General features: G+C 35.4%; 2 protein-coding genes across 3 annotated transcripts in view; one reads left to right on the forward strand and one right to left on the reverse strand.

The window, feature by feature from the left end:
- Positions 1-13,426, reverse strand: part of LOC124639309 (RILP-like protein homolog) — a 63,135-nt gene extending 49,709 nt beyond the window's left edge. For both annotated transcript variants that reach the window (XM_047176591.1, XM_047176592.1), the window contains exon 1: positions 13,037-13,426. In XM_047176591.1, the coding sequence (XP_047032547.1) occupies positions 13,037-13,336 (300 nt within the window). In that variant the 5' untranslated portion in view covers positions 13,337-13,426. The remainder of the gene's footprint in view (positions 1-13,036) is intronic.
- A 1,046-nt stretch (positions 13,427-14,472) lies between these two features.
- LOC124639563 (rabphilin-3A) overlaps positions 14,473-21,419 on the forward strand; it is a 70,771-nt gene continuing 63,824 nt past the window's right edge. Inside the window, exon 1 of the mRNA XM_047176993.1 lies at positions 14,473-14,719. Coding sequence (XP_047032949.1) covers positions 14,652-14,719 — 68 coding nt within the window. The 5' untranslated portion in view covers positions 14,473-14,651. The remainder of the gene's footprint in view (positions 14,720-21,419) is intronic.

Raw genomic sequence — 21,419 nt, forward strand, 5'->3', positions numbered from 1 at the left:
TGCGTAATAGGATTATGAAGTTAGATCCCCGTCCATCTTCATAAAACCGTTTAGTCGCTTCTCAGAACGTTCGAGAAAGGGTATCCCTCTATTCATAGCGGACCACAGTAGCGGATCAATCTGAATAAATCAGCATAGTAGCAAGAAACGTATGGGGTATCCGAGCGATATCTTTGTCCTATATTCGTCCGATCCATATTCAATACTAGCTGACGCTCAGGTGAATATGTTTTGTCACGAGCGTCGAGGGTGGTTTTAGCATCTCTTTTTTGATTAACGATTGCAGTGATATTCTGCTATGCTTTTAGAAACTTCAACATCTAGTTTTTTTTCTCCTTTTTCATCTGGCTATAAGGCACCATACATTTTGAATACTCCTCATAATTTCCCATCCCTCTTTCACAAAATTACCAGACCCAAATCAATATCAAGGCTTCCTTTTTCCTTTAAAATTAGAATTTTCTCGAAGTTTAATTTCGTCCGGGCATCTTCATTTTAAGTTTCTGACACTACTTTATCTAGAGGACTTAGGTATTACGCTTTGAACGTTATTATAAAATGACTAGTCTAGTACCAACTTTCAATATCACCGGTCAAGGTCGTGTAATACTGATGCATTTCCTCTGCGAACAATGGTTACACTTGTGGCCAATGTTTACGGACTTATGCCATTTACCGGTGCTTTGTTTGTGCTAATTCTGTCACTAATTCAATTACGTTATTTGTTGTTACGCAAACGGCTGTAACAACTTCTTCGGAATTTGGCATGTGAGAAAATTGAACTTGCTTAAAGGTTTTTTAATTACATTTTGGGATGGAATTGTTCTAGCTTATAGAGATATAAATCTATTTAAGTATAGAATTTTACCAACTTTTTCGGTCTTCTAGATCCTTCCGTGGGAAAATTGGCGCCGCTAAACAGCTATGGAATGATTCTTCCTCGAGATTTCTGTATATTTTTAGAGCAGTAAGTATCCTGTCGATTCAGGGCCATTACGCTCTACTGTTACATATTAAAAGGACTAGATTGTTGTTTACTTGACTAGTCAAGATGTCTGCCCACAGAACTCACGACAAATAACTTCATTGCGCAATAATGACCCAATATGCAAACACATTATTACTATAAATACTTACTCGACATCATAAAAGAAAACTACTAAGTATTAGAAAAACAACCATCACCATTATCACCGGCCATTTCGCACATTTATTACTCACTTAATTTACCTGAATAAAAAACACCATAATTTTAATCTTAAGATATCTCTACAGTTTCATAGAAAACGACTCACTGGTAAAACCGCGAATACGAAACATACGGATTTCCTATTGAAAACCAAACGATATGCACATAACAAAACGCTAGCTAACATTAACCAGTCAATTTCAGCACTAACCGACCATGTCGATAATACCCACATTTTTTTTTCCTCGAACCATTATTATTACCATTATTTCTTAAACAGCTCTTAAGCATTACCGCAACTGATTGCATTCGGTCATTACGTAAAATACATGAAATGTAGTAACTACTTTGTCAAGCAATGTATGTATAATTTTCTTTAACAAAATGTCGTATTATCGCAACGTATCGCAATGATTTGCTCTCTTTAACAAATAGGTGGGTAGCGACAAAATTTCTTCGAAAGATATGCCGAGCCTATGGTTGGCATTCTCTTTTTAATTTACGAATTTGGAATTCCGAGGTCGGGCAAGAGGAATAAGGTATTGTTGAGTTTATTTATAAATAAAAGGAGCCTGTTTGGGATGGGTAGTCTGCAGAATGCTGAAGCACTCGCTTCCGCATTCTGTGTATCGCCAATTATTGTCTGATTCTGTCAGTGACCCGTGTTCTCTATTTTATATTGAGTTCCCAATTAGCCTGGAAATCTGCTGATATTTCCATCTAAAGATATAACGAGTATAGTGATTTATATTGAAAACTATCCAATGTAGATTACAATGTTTTGATTTGTTTTAATCATAGCATTGTCACGCCTCCTCTCGAGGACTCCTTAAATTTTTTATCCAAATGTCTTACATGAATCTTCAAAAAAAGATGTTAAGTGACCTTTCAAAAGATGCTGAGTGAGCTTTCACCTCAAAATTCTTCAAGTCCTTTGAATTCAAACTTGCAATTCTCTACCATTATAACCTCAATCAATTCAACATTTTCTTCATAAGCAAATATCGGGAAAACGAGGCGATCAATTTAATCGTATTTTAGATGTGCACATCAATCAATGGGCGCCAGCAGTGCCCATAGATTTCTCTGTTATCCGTTTTATTTATTGATTTGGAACCGACGGATTTTGTTAGCTGGGGTCTGTTTGTGAAAAGAATGAAGATATTTGTAGTGCAGACTTACCTAATGCTTAAGCTGTGAAGAATCTCACGTATCCTCATAAAAGTTTATAAAACTATACTAAAGCTAGCTTTTAAGTGATTTATGAAAGCCTCGTAACAACCAGACTGTCTGAAATAAGAAGTAATTTTGGTGTGCGTTCGCGCAGCGGAATGTTGTTGAATTTAAAGATTTTAATTATGCAGATAATTAGTGTAAGACGTCCTATAATTGTGTATGGTAAATAAAAATTTGTGTATGCAGCCATTGTGGAGAAATTCACCAAAAACAGATTCCGCTGGGCGAACGTTGGCGAACGTTGTCCTGGCGGAACTTTTTTTAATCCATAGACTTTAGAAGAAAAGAGATGTGTCCGAAAATTAGTGTGTATTTGTGTATAATTGATTATGTATGAATGAAATCAGTGCATGCATAAACTTCGGAGAAATTCAAGTTTCCGCTACGCGAACGTTTGGCCATTAGCTAGTTTTCATATAAAGCGCTTACATAGAGAGCTGTAGATTTTTACATACGTTGTTTTGAATTTGTTTATATTTGTTTAAAAAACAGATTTAGAAAAAGTCGTAGGGTTTAAAAGATAAAAATATAAACGTAAAATACACTTATTAGGTCTTAGTTCTTAAAGTATGCAGTTTGGGGTCTAGATTTTCACGTTTACACAAACCTTGTAAGTGTCTCCAACATGTTGCCAAGTATCAATGATGTTCCGTTAGTAATTAAAAAGTTATAGGATATTTTACCATGAATAGATCACTGTTTACAAAGCAGTCGAATATCACGACGTTCTAAAGGAATTGCATGGTAAAATGTATGCCAATAATTAGTTTAATCATTCAACTATTCACTTGCAAAATTTCATGTCATTAAATTCAGTAATTAAAGAAAGACAATTATAATACTGACGGAGCATCGAAAACCTACATAATCCGACCAAGTTCGGATAGCTACAAAAAAGCGGCCGTGCCATATGTCTAAGAAACGTTCTTAACTTGGAAGGTTAGTATATTTATTAATATGGTACAGTTGCGTACACAAGCTTTAGGCAAAAATAAAACAATTGCATTTCTTGAATGAAAAATATTTTTTTTAATAATAACGCCACTATCTACGACATTTTAGTTAAAATACGTAACGTTTATTAACGTTATTTTTAATCACGTAGTTAAGTAATTTATGTAAGTAATAATAATAAAAATATTTTTGTACACGGATATTTAAATAGAGAAGTACTTGTTAATTGATTTATGAAGATTTATTTTTATCGTAGATAGTGGCATTATTATTAAAAAAATATTTTTCAATCAAGAAATACAATTGTTTTATTTTATCCTAACGCTTGTGTACGCAACTGTACCATATTAATAAATACTAACCTACCAAGTTAAGAACGTTGCTTAGACATATGTCACGGCCGCTTTTTTGTAGCTATCCGAGCTTGGTCGGATTATGTAGGGTTTCGATGCTCCGTCAGTATTATAATTGTCTTTCTTTAATTACTGAATGTAATGACATGGAATTTTGCAAGTGAATAGTTGAATGATTAAACTAATTATTGGCATACATTTTACCATGCAATTCCTTTAGAACGTCGTGATATTCGACTGCTTTGTAAACAGTGATCTATTCATGGTAAAATATCCTATAACTTTTTAATTACTTACGGAACATCATTGATACTTGGCAACATGTTGGAGACACTTACAAGGTTTGTGTAAACGTGAAAATCTAGACCCCAAACTGCATACTTTAAGAACTAAGACCTAATAAGTGTATTTTACGTTTATATTTTTATCTTTTAAACCCTACGACTTTTTCTAAATCTGTTTTTTAAACAAATATAAACAAATTCAAAACAACGTATGTAAAAATCTACAACTCTCTATGTAAGCGCTTTATATGAAAACTAGCTAATGGCCAAACGTTCGCGTAGCGGAAACTTGAATTTCTCCGAAGTTTATGCATGCACTGATTTCATTCATACATAATCAATTATACACAAATACACACTAATTTTCGGACACATCTCTTTTCTTCTAAAGTCTATGGATTAAAAAAAGTTCCGCCAGGACAACGTTCGCCAACGTTCGCCCAGCGGAATCTGTTTTTGGTGAATTTCTCCACAACGGCTGCATACACAAATTTTTATTTACCATACACAATTATAGGACGTCTTACACTAATTATCTGCATAATTAAAATCTTTAAATTCAACAACATTCCGCTGCGCGAACGCACACGTAATTTTGAGCACTTACAAGAATTCTCATAAAATATGAGGACCCTTTAAGGAAAACATATCTAGTTTAGCTTATCATAGGTCAACCAATCTATAAAGCTACTACTAATTATCGCCGATCTCAGGTCATCAACCTAAAATTAAATCCACATGTGATCTGCCAGTTACCGCAATAATTAACTGATCATACGGACCGCAAGTTAATCCGCCAGTTACTTACACAGCAATTAGGGCGAACGCTTTCCGTTAAATTAAACCAGCAGGCCCAGTCTACTGTTAATCTCATCTGGTCAAAGCTGCTGCATCATCCTATTATGATGGCTTACCACAATTTCTGTACACAGAGATATATTGAAGTGTCAAAATGTTTGTAGAAATGATTTATTGCTTAAAATGTTTACACATTTCTGTAAATCTCTGGCTGAATCGAAATGAAAAGAAAAGACAGATATCTCATGTTATGAGGAGTAACCAAAGCTAACTTTGTTTACGAATAAGATTTTAAATAAGTCGCTGGAAATTAAAACCACGTTATGAAAGAAGATCTCTTTCATTACAATCCACGTCGAAGGTTCTTATAAAATGTGACTTATACCTAGTAACAATATCATGATAAGAAGTTTATCTATGATAATAAAGAAAAAAATACTTTCTAATCATTTGCTGATACTAGACTGTATATTGGGCAAACAATCATGAGATGCAAAATTATCAATCTAGAAACGTCTTTATTATGCTAACCAGGTGGTCGATGACATACTGTTTGCACAAGAAGATAAAAAATATCAAATTCTTCAAAACGATTTAATAGTTACTAAACAAACAAATGTACAATCGACCAATCCTTTTATGATCGACAATGCGCAATCTAAGAACTAGAAGTCCTACTAATGAGGAAATGACCAATCTTATTCGTCACGAAATCGTTGCCACTAGAGTCTTACGAAGAGAAGATATGGCGAGAAGGTACAGAACTACATACTAAAAGATCGCAACTCACATATCCCACTACAAACTACTTGGAACGGAATAATTTGGCCACTTTACGTACATTAATGAAATCCAACATAACTACACGTTTAAGCAGCAACAATATCGAAGGCCAGCATTTTACTTTTCATTTCATTGTAGTAAGTAGTGGAGCAATATTTTACATAACTCGGTTACGGCTGTCGGTAACTTTGGGTGCTGGGTTCGTGATGACAGACCTTTGGTGGAAAGGAATGTAGGTCTTAGCAATGGAGGAAAGGTATCCGACTTCGTATCGCATATGGCATTTGAAGAATCTATCTGACTCATCATTGACACAAGGTCATTATACGAAATAATAGTATAGTATTGAACGGTCTTATAGCATCTAATGAGGAAGAAAATTCTTGATTGAATATTGGTCAATCTTCTGGACGTCATTGGTAGTGAACCTAAAACCTAAAAGATTGGTTACTAAAAATAGGACAGGAGTCTTCTAGATAGGTATTTTTAGACTGATAGCAACAAGTATATGACATTATATAGAAGAAGAAGTATTGCGCTAACCCCCAAAAAATTGGATAAGGACAGGAGGATGATGAGATGATAGTAACAAGTACGAATTTAAAAAAGCGAGTAATGTAATGCAAGAATATAGCAAACATTTTAGATGCCCAGATAACAAAATTACGTGACAAAAATATAATTCAAACAGAATACGTAACAGCAATTATGTAGGTATCTGCTAATCCATGCATACCTAATGTGAGATCCAACCGCATGTCTGTTTGTAGGCTTATCTCTGCACGTGGCTGCTGGTCCAAATCCAGACTAATTATAAATGTTAATTATTATTATGAAAGGGCATTTGTTTGTACATAGGAGGATTGGTAATCTTTATGTTTTAGGAATAAGCACTTCTTGCCTTTATATCCATCATCATCAGAATTTTTGCTGACTCATTGCAGAGCGCAGAAATGAGAGTTCATCACAACGTTTGGTTAACGAGGATCGGCGAATTGAAATCCCTCTCTTACTTGAGAGGTCGGTGCTTTAAATGTATACTAGGCCATCACCACTACAATAATTCGATTAGTCATAACTTCTAAAGCTATATTTCTTACAACTCGTTAAGTAATATGTCAACAAACAAAGCCATAATCGATAACAACAGATCTAATACTGTCAGTAATGACTTAAATACTCACCAACGTCATCTAGAACATAAAGTGCAAACAGAATGCAATATGCAACCAGTCATGCATGCACCGGATACTGAATAGATACAATTATTCAATTCTTTACTGCACTAAGTTAATGTATTCTTGATGCTTTGTTATTCATGTTTTGTCTATTACATCGGTTTTGATTAGAGGAAAAACGAATACGTGTGTACCTAAATGTACCCATAAGGCTAATGTATATTTTTTTATGTTCCTGCCAAGTAGCTTGAAGGGATTTTAGGCTGGTGGAATCAGCAGGTGTTATTGCATTGAGACTCATCATTAGCCTAGCCTTTTCTTAATCAAGTTGAGATCGGCTTCGAGTCATGCAACGATTGCCTATCTGACTTCCACGACCCATTTACTCGGGCAACCCAGCCCCCCTGGTAACATCGGTGGTCTTACTTTCAGGCTTCGAACCACCCGTAATGGCTGCCAAACATGTTCAAATGACTGCATAGAACTAATCAACTCAATGACTCTCAGTTTCCGCAGATATACTCAAAGAACACTGCAAAAGTTGCAGGCATCTAAATAGCAGTTTCCGAAAAAATAGTCCTTGAAAAAGGACAGAAAAACAAAAAGGCAGCCAATAATGTAGGTAAATATAAAATTCAATTAAAATATTTTCTGTATGCTGAATGAGCGGTATTAGATTTTTTATCCGATATCTAAGTTCTGAAGTTCATAATTATGACTCATTGGAAACTGGTCAGTTTCATTCATTGAAGAAACATATCTAGACTATAACAAAGCAATATATATTTAAATTAATGGCAAATTAATATTTAAATATTTATATGCGAGATACGCATTTGCTCATTCATATAATAGTACCGATTGAATCATTTCTCGAAATGTTAAAGTAAAGACCCATTTCGGCAATATAGAAAAGTTTAAAGACCCTACGTTTTACTTAAAAAGATTACCAAACAAAGATGAATAAAAAAGATTAAAACAAACAGTTACAGTAGCAGACAAACATGTAATATGAATCCTTGAACACATTACATAGATTACATACCCACATTAGCATATGGCCGTGAGAAGCACTTAAGTGTTTGGATGAAAGAAAGAAAAATTGCAAAATTTTCGTCCATCGGGAGATAAAACCATCCAAGTTTTTGAAAACCCTTTAGAAAATCGTAACTTGAAAAGTACCAGTTAATTGCTTTTATCGATTTTCTGCTATTACGACCCCCTGAGGGCGTCAAATGAACGATCCAACCAATTACAGTGAAATACAATTGACAGACTTCACGCCATTTAGAGAAGTATTGATATGGCTTCATCGTTACATCTCTTTCTACAAAATATAGGGCATGTACGCGTAACATGAGTACAGAAATCTTTCCAAATGGTGTCGAGTTATTGCCAAATATGGAATGGTAGGGTGTCATGTGGAAACTATCGCCCTAGTTGTGGGATTGTTTGTAAGTATGAGATTTTACGGCCCTGGAGCCTTCTGGTTTTTTTTAACGACCTCTGATGAAGAATTGTAATATCTGCTACTGAGTAGCATTCGGGGACGTCGGTTTTATGTGTCCTTCAAGTCATGGGGGTAATGCAAGATTTTACTTGCTCGTCTAAAAAGATCAAGACAGTCGTTAAACTAGAGTCTAGTTTAACAGCTCAAAAAATACTCGAAAGGCAGGAAAAATGAACATTAAAGAAAAATCATTTAAATTCAGATATACTCTTCATTTCGCAGGTTACCGAGAAAAGGGAAAGGTAACAGGTGTTGCCAAATTAATCATTAATAAAATACCGAGATGAAGCAATTATTCATTGTTGTAATTAATTACTTTTTTAACGGCCGAGCTAAAAAGAAGGTCGATATAAAAGAAGCGATCGGAATTCGCGAAAGTAATAACACAAAAGTATTAAAACCTCAATAATTATACAAGATATTATCTTACGACGGTTTAGCTCTTAATTTTCCCTTTACAAAGGTGCTTTTAAAACGGGCCAATAGACGGACATAACTTTGATATCATTGAAACTTAAATTCCGTTATTGCAAGCCTTGTAAATTGTGCATCACCTATTAAATAACTGTAGATACTGTTGTCTAACCGCGACTCGAAGAAATGTAATCAGCCTAGCAGTAATATTATTGGACTTGCCACATTCTCGTTAACTGCGTATGAAAGTACAATCGTTAAAACATTTATCTCTATTCTATAGGCCAGTCATTTTAGGTATTATCTGCGGAAAAATTCCTAGTGAGCTAACATTTTCATTACAATGCCGTACTAAAGGTGTGAGTGTAAGAATTTAGGTCATGAGGAATTCTTCCGTAGATTAGGGTTTACAATGCTTAAAATCACTAAATTACTGTGCCAGTTTAAAGTTCCTCTCTATCCTATCCATCGTCTTAAGGTTGTTCCCAATATTATACCTATAAGTTGTTTTGCAGCCTAAAGATTGGAAGCAAATTAACAGATAGAAAGAATTCTTGGGTGCAAATGTGCAGCAAGCAATAGAATAGAAACGCTACACAAAATTTTCAGACATATTCCAGTAGCTCAATTTTATATCCGATTCAAATGTTGTGACCAGCAACAAATGAATCAAGTTAGGTACACTAACATTTTATCGGAAGCGCCAAATATGTACTAAAGACTAACAAGTTTATATTGAAAGGTACATTAGCAACACTTTTACGAAGCTTTCTCTCCAATGAGCTTGAACTTTCACTTACATAATAATAAATTTTTAGACACAATTATCTATTAAGTTGTCTGCCAATATGCCTCTTATGTAATACAAGATTTAATTTTTTGATTACACCTTTCATTGATATTCTCAGGAAGTTACTTTAAAGAGATTCTTTTATACTAATTTAGACTTTTTTTGCAAACTTTAGTTTTTTTATCTTATGGATGTTGTTGATTTAATTTTAATTTTTAATGCTGTAAACTTGATAAACAAAAATAGTTGACTTAAGTAAAAATGTATAAAGTTGTATTCAAACATACTGGATTAATAGTTGTAAAGATAATTTGATAAATATGCAAAAAATACACACATGTGTAAAAATTAACAGTTTAAATTGATAACCTCTTTCAAGAAGTTGCTTAAAAAAATACTCTCATCACAACTTAAGCTATCTCACAAACTTGAAAGACTGGTTCTTGGATGCTAAAATTTTAGGAAATAAATCAATATTACATAAGTTATATATTAAATATGAGTGTTCCGCACTCTGCAAACTTTAAGTTGTTTTTAAATAAAATGGAGATGAATGATATCAGACAGTCGATATCAAACTGACTATAGTATAGTCTGACTATAGTTATCGGCACGAATCTTGAGCTCTGACCTTCACCTAGAGAGTACCGAGAAGTAATTTATTGGGTTCCTTTTGTGGTATGAAGTGAGGCGCGGGGGCGGGCTAAAGCGGTAATTGGCCCGCAGTGCATCGCGTCATAGCCGTCACTCGGGATTGGTTCTTTACTAATAAATCACTTCTGCGCAGATGTAGGTCAGAGCTCAAGATTCGTGCCGATAATTACTATACTACAAGCTTTTATTGGATTTACCTTCAGAAAAAACTGTCAGCCAACTATCGGGCGACAGTTTAGTTTACAGTGTGCAGGGCCTTTATACCTAGTCAATAAAACCACATTTTCCTGTTCATTTCAAAAAGCTTGCTCTATCACAATATCGATTGTTGATATTATTAGTTTAAAAAGTGAAAGTTTCATTAATTTTTCGAATGCTCAATAGAATATTGAGAGAAGTTTTGTCCTTTGATTATTGTGAAGCCACTAGTAGCAAAGGTATTTTAAAAGAACTGTTAAGCAATTAAGAATTAAGTACAGATTAATATTTTTTAAAGGGTAGCTTAATGGTTCTGTGCTAAATTAATGAATGAATCTAGACTAATATTATAAAGCTGAAGAGTTTGTTTGTTTGCTTGTTTGAACACACTAATCTCAGGAACTACTGGTCCGATTCGAAAAATTCTTTCAGTGTTAGATAGCCCATTTATCGAGGAAGGCTATAGGCTACTTTTTATCCGGGTTCGTGCATAGGTTTCCACGGGATGCGGGTGAAACCGCTGGCAGAAGCAAGTTCATAATAGTCTATTATTAATAACATCACTCCTAATTAACTTAGAATAAAGCATTATTGAGGAAATTAGTACAAGTCTTTCAGGTAAGTATATAATTTCTTAATTAATAGGCTGACATTTAACTAATATCTCACCTGTTATTAACTAATTTCTAGGGAGATTTTCTAGCAGTATCCTTGAAGTTGTGATACTATTTAGCTGCGCATTCTGGTATGACAAGTATCACGTGGGCTGCCCTGCATATTTGCTCCGCGTCAAAAATACCATAGCCCACCTCATAATAAAACGTGGTTTAAAGAAGTTCCTGCTTTAGTAATAGCTTTAGTCCACTGATTTTGTTTGGAACGGTGGTTTAAAGGTGGTACAAAAGCTGGAACTTTTTTAAAACCACGGTTTCTTCTTCTTTTTGTTTATGGCTCCTTCGTTGGTATCGAAGATTTTGCCAACGTCAAGGTAGTAAATGACACTGATCGGTTTTTAATTAAAAATAAAATAAAATAATACTTATTATTATCTAGTCTATTATCCATTCTCCACACTCCTCTATCTATACAGGGGAATCAATAGCCCTATTAGAAGCTGTTAAATATGTCATTCTCATAGTCTAAACAAAACTTTAATTCTTTCTGACTCTCTAAGCTGCCTTCAAGATTTGATAAAATTTCCTTTTCGTGCTCGTCATAACTTCCCCATTATTCTTCAGATCAAACCACGTTTTATAATAAGGTGGATTATGTCAAAACCGTATACTCATTTTAGATGCGTCATCTGTCATTGTTTAAACAAATAGGTATATAAACTATCCCACACATGCATACAGTGTGAATTTTATCTTTTGTTGTATAATCAAAAAACATTATGATGAGAATTATCTCAGACTTAGTTTTGATTGTTTATCATTTGCATACACTTAATTTACTACTGCAAGTTTTGCTGGGAACAGTAAATAATGTATTCTATTATTTTTAGGGTTCAATACTCAATGGGGAAAAAAGGGGTATTACTATGAATTTGCTGTCTAAAAAGTCGTGGTGGCCTAGTGGGTAAAGGACCAACCTCTCAAGTATGAGGGCGTGGGTTTGATCCCAGGTCAGGCAAGTACCAATGCAACTTTTCTAAGTTTGTATGTACTTTCTAAGTATATCTTAGACACCATTGACTGTGTTTCGGATGGCACGTTAAACTGTAGGTCCCGGCTGTCATTGAACATCCTTGGCAGTCGTTACGGGTAGTCAGAAGCCAGTAAGTCTGACACCAGTCTAACCAAGGGGTATCGGGTTGCCCGGGTAACTGGGTCGAGGAGGTCAGATAGGCAGTCGCTTCTTGTAAAGCACTGGTACTCAGCTGAATCCGGATAGACTGGAAGCCGACCCCAACATGATTGGGAAAAAGGCTCAGAGGATGATGATGACTATGAATTTGCTGTCTGTCTGTACGTTCCTCTGTTGCCAGCCTGTATCTCATTACCTGTGATAATTACGTCCGTTGAAGTTTACATAGATGATGTATTTTTGTTTCCGCTATAGCAAAGATGTTATAACTGTGGTTTCAAGAAACATGTATTTTACTCTTATCAAAATTTTTCTACTAACATTCGATTTCATTTATGGGTAGAATGAATACACTTTAGTAGATGGTATTTCTTAATGGTAGCTAGTGAACTATATCAATTCTACAGTACAGTGAGTCACAAAAATTTGCATAATTCATTGAAAAAATGCTTAACGATTTACTGATTAGATTAGTATGAGTTTTACATCATTTCAATAGTAATTTATAGCTCAAAAAAATAGACTTTGACCATTCAACCAACCAATAAGACGTCTGACAACTTTTTTTCAAACACATCAAAATAAAAACATGATAAAACCTGTGACAAGCCGCTCAAAAAACACAAATGAGGTTTGTATATGTTATTCGAAATTTAAAACAGTGTGTACTCACAAAAAATGGGTTTAATAGAGGCCAATTATAGTTCAGACGTGAACGGCAGCTCCAGCGAGTCACTGTCGCGCAATAACAGCGCGCGCTGGCTTCTGTTGCAACGCAGCCGATGCACACGGTGACGAAACACCCAATGTTTCGTGTATTCCGTGCTAAACACGCACTCTAAACCAACTAACAACACTTATTTACCTAACAGTGACCTCTACAACCTACCTTCTCGAAACGCTGCCTATATTCTGCCTTCTCTATCTTGTCATTCTCCAACTGTGAAATCTTCGCCGTCAACTCCTGCAGCGCCTGGTTCTCCTTCTCGTTCCTCACCGCCAAGTTCTCCAGCAACTCTAGCGCATTAATCACCTTCGGCAGGAGCGCTGTAACGGCGTCAGGGCCGTATTTTTCAATAATTATCTCGCATTCCTTGCCAATATCCGATGCCAGGTCGTACACATCGACGACAGTGACCTCGTCGTCGAAATCTGGCATCTTGGCTGAGAAGCGCCTGCGGTACGGCATTAAAAACACTTGGTTTTCACTTCACGACACTACATAAAAATAAATGTTACAGTAAACTAAACACCTTTCGCAAGTGCGCCATCATTACTGAAAAAGTGAAGTGTCAAATCTACTAGTGTTGGGAACGAATGACTAAAATAACGGTTAACTTTTCCTGTCTGTTGGTCACTGATAACCGTTACTGATGTTACCAGTTACTCCTTTAGTACTAGCTCTGGAAAATCACTATCAAAAAGCATCAGGTTAGCTAAAGTTATTTGTCTTTCACCACCAATGGTATTTTAACACTGATCTACTAAAATTTGTTTTCTCTATTATGTGTGTGTACAAAATTTGTAAATAAAAAAAATAAATAAATAAAAATAATATTTCGTCTATTTTTTAAATAATGTATAGAGTTAAAAAAAATAATAATAAAAATATTTTTATTCACGTTTGAAATGAAACTTAAACATGAATTATAAAACACGTTGTGTAAAAGAATATTTTAGTAAATATTCTCACACCGTTACCGTTACTTACTGTAACCGTTACTTCTGCTACGTTATTATACCACACGCCCATCACTAGTGTCTTCAGAAAGAAAGAGATGCAATGCTATACCCGTCTCTGTCTACGTTCGGATACATGTATACGCAAACATAACAAATATTTATAACGCTTTCATTCATATGCAAATAAAGCACAATTAACGGACTAAAAAAAAATTATGAATTTTATTGTAATATAATTTATACTGAATAGTTTAAACAATTAATAAATAAGACCACAGATTATATAGAAGTTTTTATTCAAATTCTATTACATCTGTGGACTGTGTTTACGTTGACGTCATATCCTTTCCATATTTTCAAATTTTGATATCGCGTTTTATAGAAAAGCTACAATATAAAAAAATGGTACACCAAGTTACTAAAGGATTTCCTTCCTATACTTCTGTTATAAATAAATATTTCAGTATCGAACTACGTTATAATAACAAACTAGCATATGTTCGTTGCCAATTTTTTTTTCAACCATCCCGCCAACTTTTGTCTTATCAGAAAAATGATTAGGCCAAAGCTACACAATACCGCAGAAATATGCTCATACAACCTTACATACATGGACATGTTTATCATACTGATAAAAGGATGTCGCTGCTCACAACATATTGTTACTTTTCAAGAGCGTTGTTAAAATATCGATTATTATGGCTCGCCACGCGCGAAGCAACAGTTGAACGCAATCAACAGGCGAGAACGCGCGGCGCCACTTTCCCGCGCTCCCGGATATTTTTAAACATTTTTTTAAATTATTATTTTTAAATAGTGCAATGAATTTTCAAAGTAAAGCAAACAAGTATGTGTGTCCGAATGATCGACAGCTGTCTTTGAGAGCCAAGTGAGCTAATAAAACTTTTGTTTCTTATCTTATCTTTTGGGAATGTTTTGTTTATATTTTGGACTTTTGGCGTCCTTTGATGTTAATTACTGTTGGGACACGCGCTATGAATATAATATCTTGTCATTTACTTTTGCTTGTTAAAAATAGGCTGTATACTTGTTTTGCCTTGACGCTAAAAATGTTCTGCGATAAAATTTTATTTTTCCTTGATTAAAAGTTGGGAACGTTTGATAAGTTTAAATTGACTACATAATTTTTGGCTTGTTAGCAAGTTAGTGACACAAAAATAATCTTGTTAACATAAAATCAAGGTTCTTTTCAATAGATAGGTACTTAGTAAGAGGAAAATAAAAACATTTTAGGTAAATACTTCGCCGTTGCTTTGATCTGTAATATACAAAAAGAAATTCTATAGACAATGCTTTCTGGACAAAAGCTTTTGAACCTGATAATAAGTAGAGGTACAAGGCCAAAATGATAAGGTGTACAATTACAGCAAACATTGTTTATGTTTATTCTTTTGTAATGTGTTACCGTATTATCTCGGTACCCATATAGCAGGGTTTAGAATTAGAAAAAGAATACCTACTTTATGTGACTTCAGACAACTTTTTACCTTGTATTTAGATTATGATTAAGAGCTATGCTAGTATAATTAATGAATGAAGAGATAATAAGGCGGTGGCTATGATCGGATTCTGTGAATGCGGCCTACCTATAGTAATCATAAGAGTAAAATAATCCGTGGTAATCAGTGCATGGGTTTTTTATGTCATGACGAATTTCTCCTTATTTCGGAAGGCATGCTAAATAAGCTTTCGCAGGTGTTACGGGTAGTCAGAATCCATATGTTTTGCCCTAGTAACTAGCCTACTACAACGCTCCTAGTAAAACACTGGTACCCAGCTTGTGCATACGGTTAGACCGTAGTTGGGGAAAGGCTAGGCAGATTACGATTTTTAAAAGAAGTAAACTAAGAATGAGTTGCATCAAAACTAAATCGATTACCAAACCATGACCAAATCGTCACTCATCGGCCAGATCACCGTAGGTAAATAAGACATACTTAGGTATCAATTATCAAACCACAAACATATAGCTCGGTAATAAATATAGGGACCTATAATACTTACCTATATACCTAGTTTTAATTGAGTAAGTTGTTCGTAGGAACTTCACGGCACGCCGCAATGAACGAAGTTTCTTCTTCAATGGCTATAAATTAGATATTAGTTCGTACTTACGATACTTAGGTACCAACTTTGTTTTTATGCGGTCTTGAAAGTCTCTTTATTTTCGCTAACATTATAAGCAAAGGTGCACCTATGAAACACACGATGCATTTTTGAAAAATGATTTTTCATCAATTTTCCAAATCGACAATAAGTTTTGGCGAGAACTACACTTTGGTACACCCTACCTACAAAATATACAGACATGTTAAAAACCCTTTCCTTTTTAGGAAGTCGGTAAAAGATCTACAACACCAATCCCAATAAAACTTGGATTACCTTCGACAAAAAACGAAATAAGTACCATTTCTGATTTACGAATACGTAGATAATGTTAAGTACTCTGTTTAAGACCGACCGAAACTCTAATTTTGGTATAAAATTACCTATTTTTAAAATTCATGTTTTGATGTGAAATCTGGATAGACAGACCTCCTCATATACATTATAATATTACTTACTAAGTAAGGAAAACTGGGCAACCATTACAATTGGCGTCGAATTTCCCTGCAGTTTCCACGAACATGATACATGAGGATTAGGTAGGTAACTAGAATATCGAAACATTTCTATGAACCAATACTTGCTATAATATTTTGATGAGCCATAAAGGATATTGAATTTCAATATAGGAATAGGTATAAGTTTGCAATTTTTTACTGAAAAAAAAAACAGATTTTTGAGTTTTATGAACCACACTCTGAAGATTTTTAGGCCGCGTTTCCACTGACGCGGAGCTGGGCGGAGAGGAGCTTAGCGGTGCACAAATTGACCAATGACTATGCTTGAAATCTCCGCTCCAAACAGTACGAGCGGGGTGGAGCAGAGCTGAGCGAATATTCATACATCGAGGCGGTGCAGTGCGGAGGACAGCGAGCATTGGGGTGCAGAGCGGAGGACAGCGGGGTGGTACTGAGCGGTGCGGAGCGGGGCGGTGCATGACTCGCGTGCAGTGTGTCAGTTGTCTTCGAATGATTGCTTTTTTGTTTTCAAGCGACAACATGACGTATGGTCTTTCCGAGAGATTGAGTGTAACTAAGTGCAAAAATGCGCGATTCCAAAAGTATGTTCCACTCCGCTCTGCTATCCTCACTGACCACTCACCGCTCTTCATCGCTCCTCTCCGCCCAGCTGCGCTCCTCTCCGCCCCTCTCCGCCCAGCTCCGCTTCAGTGGAAACACTAACCACTTTTCACCGCTCTTCTCCGCTCCTCTCCGCCCAGCTCCGCGTCATTGGAAACGCGGCCTTAAGCCAATAAAAAAATAAGGTCTAATATTACCCAGATTTTAAAATCCACGAAAATAAATCTATGATATTCCTTTCATAACTCAAAAAGCTTAGCTGAAATTAAGTCAACATCTAACCTAATTTTCTTTAAAAATGTGGGTAGTTACGTCAAGAGATACTGACCACCCACACTTTACATAGTGGGTGTTCAATCCGTAGTAAACAAGTATAAGTACAGATTATTTTTAGCCATTTGGCAATATCTACTTATGTACTTCCCTTTTCTCGTATTAATCCTCTCCTTCATCTATCTATAGTACCTAATATAGTTACCTTTTTTATTAATTACAAGTAAATATGTACACACTATATATAGACACACTTAAACTACTTATCTTTATACAAAACTGAATATAAAATACTATGTACAAAAAATAAAAACATAATAAAAGAAAATCGATTAGACGTCGAAGTATTCCTCCGCATCACTGTCCTCCGGAAACGTGCCCAGAAGACTGGCTGCATTGCCACGTTGAATGGCAATGCTAATTCTTTGTCCAAAGAATAAGCCAGTCCTCTGGTCACGTGAAGCGTCGACAAGCCTTTTATAAGTAAAGAAAATCATTTTTTTGTTTGTTTGTTACGCTGAAAACACTGAACTGATAAAAAAAAATCTTTCACTGTTGGGAAATTACTCTATCCCCGAGTAACATTATAATATATATTTTGTCACGCAGTCAAAACCACGGGAAAACTTCGTTATCGAATAAGTTGTTCTAAGAATTTCAGTAGTAGGTAGTAAAAATAAATAGCAACTTAGTAGCTTACAAGAACTAAAATGTAGTTAGTTATACTAAAATCGCTGAAAATCTGCCAAACTGCTACTAAATAGTTTTATGAGTCATCATTCTCCGAGCCTTTTCCCAAACTATGTTGGGGTCGGCTTCCAGTCTAACCGGATTCAGCTGAGTACCAGTGCTTTACAAGAAGCGACTGCCAATCTGACCTCCTCAACCTAGTTACCCGGGCAACCCGATACCCCTTGGTTAGACTGGCTTCTGACTACCCGTAACGACTGCCAAGGTTGTTCAATGACAGCCGGGACCTACAGTTTAACGTGCCATCCGAAATACAGTCATTGGTGTCTAAGATATACTTAGAAAGTACATACAAACTTAGAAAAGTTGTATTGGTACTTGCCTGACCTGGAATCGAACCCGAGCCCTCATACTCGAGAGGTTGGTTCTTTGCCCACTAGGCCACCACTACACTCCACCACACCACTACAAAATAGTTTTATGAGTAAACTCGTTAAAATGTAATTAAGTTTGCAACACTATTATTTAACTGTTTTTATATCTTCCGCAACTATGGTTTGTTACATTAATAATGAAAATAGCTGTTTTCGATATTACGTTATGCCATTTCTTGGATTAGAGGGGTCTGTTTGAGCCCAATTGTTTTTGGTTTGACTCTGTCACATTGATGTTAGTATCCCAATATTATAAATTTATGGAGATCTAGCTTTTTAGCTAAATTGAAATATTACAGCTCATGAAAATAAAGCAGAAACTGTAACGGTGAGTTTCATCATTTAACTATAGATAACACTCTTACCAAAGGGGGTTGCCTGGGTAACTGGGTTGAGGAGATCATAAGGCAGTCGCTCCTTGTAAAACACTGGTACTCAGCTGCATCCCATTAGACTGGAAGCCGACCTCAACATAGTTGGGAAAAGCCTAGCCAGATAATGTTTTTTTAACCGACTTTCCAAAAAGGAGGAGGTTCTCAATTCGGCCGGTATGTTTTTTTTTGTCTATGTATGTACATCGATTACTCCGAGGTTTTTTAGTGTCATATTCTATTTTTAAACATTCTAAAATGCACTTAGTACAAGAAACTTCACAGCTGTAAAACATACATAGTACCAACATAATGAATTCATGGCTCCGTCCTTGCGCGATATCAGGTACACGTCATATCCGCTTCCTGTAGAACTGATGTATTTATAGATTCCTTTGTTTACTTACATTGATTGAACATTCTGTTAGTGAAAGCAAATGTGACAATTTGGTTTTGGTCATGTTTGTTTAGGATTTTGTCTATGGAGTGATTGATTTCTTAAATTAATCTAAGACAGTCGATTCGATAATTCAAAAGTAGGTAAGTATACAAGAGGCTGTTTATTTTCCACACTTATGTAAATATTCAAATGTTTATAGTAAGAAATTGAACAAACAAAATATTAAAAAACCAGCCAAGTGCGAGTCGGACTCGCGAACGAAGGGTTCCGTACCTACCAGAGCAGAAATGAGCAAAAAAAATCACGTTTGTTGTATAGGAGCCCCCCAAAATATTTATTTTATTCTAGTTTTCAGTATTTGTTGTTATAGCGGCAACAGAAATACATCATCTGTAAAAATTTCAACTCTCTATCATGGTTCATATGAGATACAGCCTGGTGACAGACGGACGGACGGATAGTTGAGCGAAAACAATAGGGTCCCGTTTTACCCTTTGGGAACCTTAAAAAGCAATTAAAAATTAGTATTTAATTTATTTTCTTTCGGATTGCTTTTTCCAGTCGAAAAGTTATCACTAAAGCTACCCGTCTGCTAATCGGTGACCAATTTTTATAGGAGACAAGTAGAACGCATTGATAAAAAGAAAATATACTTAGGTACTTAACTTTCGTATTTCATTCTTATGCTGAAAATTTGCTTAGCTGAAAAAAATCAACTAGGTACCTACTCACCAAAACACCTCAATTTTCCCTCCACAAAACCTTACAACGTAATAACATTACTGCTTCAAACTGATCGCATTACAACCTCCACGATGAATATTCAATAGACATTCTTCCTAACATCATAGACTGTAATATATTTTGTTCAATAAATAGTTTACCCGCGTGTAACGGAACGCTCGGATTGTCAGAGCCACGGTAGACGGATGGGATGTAATACGATATTATACCTTGTTGAGTTTATATTGAAGGATTATGTGATTTTGCTGTGTAGGTTTTTAAGGGGGAGTTATCTTTAAGTGTGTTTTCAAACGTTTGAAGGGCTGTACTGAGTTTCTCACTAAAATAGGTGGTGTGCTGGATCGAAGTAGGTTGCTTTGCATTTAAGTAGTTCTCTGGGACGCGCCAAGTGCAATATAATTCTCGAAAATCAAAATCGTTTATTTGAAGTCTAGGACGTAGTAACTATTAACTGTGGTCTAGATACTGAAAATCACCACATCATATAAACATAGGAGGTAAACGGAGGTACATAAAAACCTAAAGTATTACTTTTGAATTTTCTGGATTTCAGAAAACATCGTACCCCTTGCCTCTAGAGCAATATTAAATTATTAAGATAAAATTCCAACCTAGTAGCAGGTTTATAACAGATTTTAAATCGTTACATAAATCTTTGCATCTAATAAATATCATCAAAAATAAATCCACAATCATTTTCACTGTGTCAACCATCTATCGGATTCTATCGAGTGGAAGCGGAAAACCCTCAAGGAGACCTCAGACCTTTCCATATAAAAAGGTCGTATCTACATCTTGAATAAACACTTACTTACGCCCTTTTTCCTCCCAGTTATCCTGCAAGGGTTGTTTCGTCCAATGTACAATAAATGTCAGATACACTCCTTTGCATGTAACTCTCAATGTTTATGTTATAACTAGCTTGTGCCTTCGGTTTCACTTATTTCCTGGTAAAAAGTAACCAATATATTTTTCTGAACCAAAACCTTAGATATAATAAAGCTAAAAACTCTGTTTGTTTGTATGAATGTGCTAATCTCAGGTTTTACTGGTCCGATTTGAACAATTATTTCAGTGTTAGATATCGCCATCTATCATCGCCCATTAATCGAGGACAGCTACAGGCTACAATTTATCTGAGTGCTCGAAGTTGTTTCCACAGAACACGGGTAAGATAGTAAACTATATGAAAGCCAAATTTCATCAAAAATATAAAGCGATAAAACGAGACTTAGTGAAAACCACGGAAAACCATCCGAATATCCAAACCCACTTTCACATTTTGATATTACAACGATTTGTAAGACAATATTGTTCCAATATTTATCTATTACGTGTTGAAATTGCGGTATTATTTGAGGAGATAACATGAGCCTACATAAGTATTAATATGTGATGTTATGTGGGCCAGCAGAGGCGTATTTCCTCCCACGATGCAATGAAAGGTTAGGATCCCATGGGGTTCCACCAT

Source organism: Helicoverpa zea, chromosome 19 (genome assembly GCF_022581195.2).
Source record: "Helicoverpa zea isolate HzStark_Cry1AcR chromosome 19, ilHelZeax1.1, whole genome shotgun sequence".
NCBI classification, from domain to species: domain Eukaryota; kingdom Metazoa; phylum Arthropoda; class Insecta; order Lepidoptera; family Noctuidae; genus Helicoverpa; species Helicoverpa zea.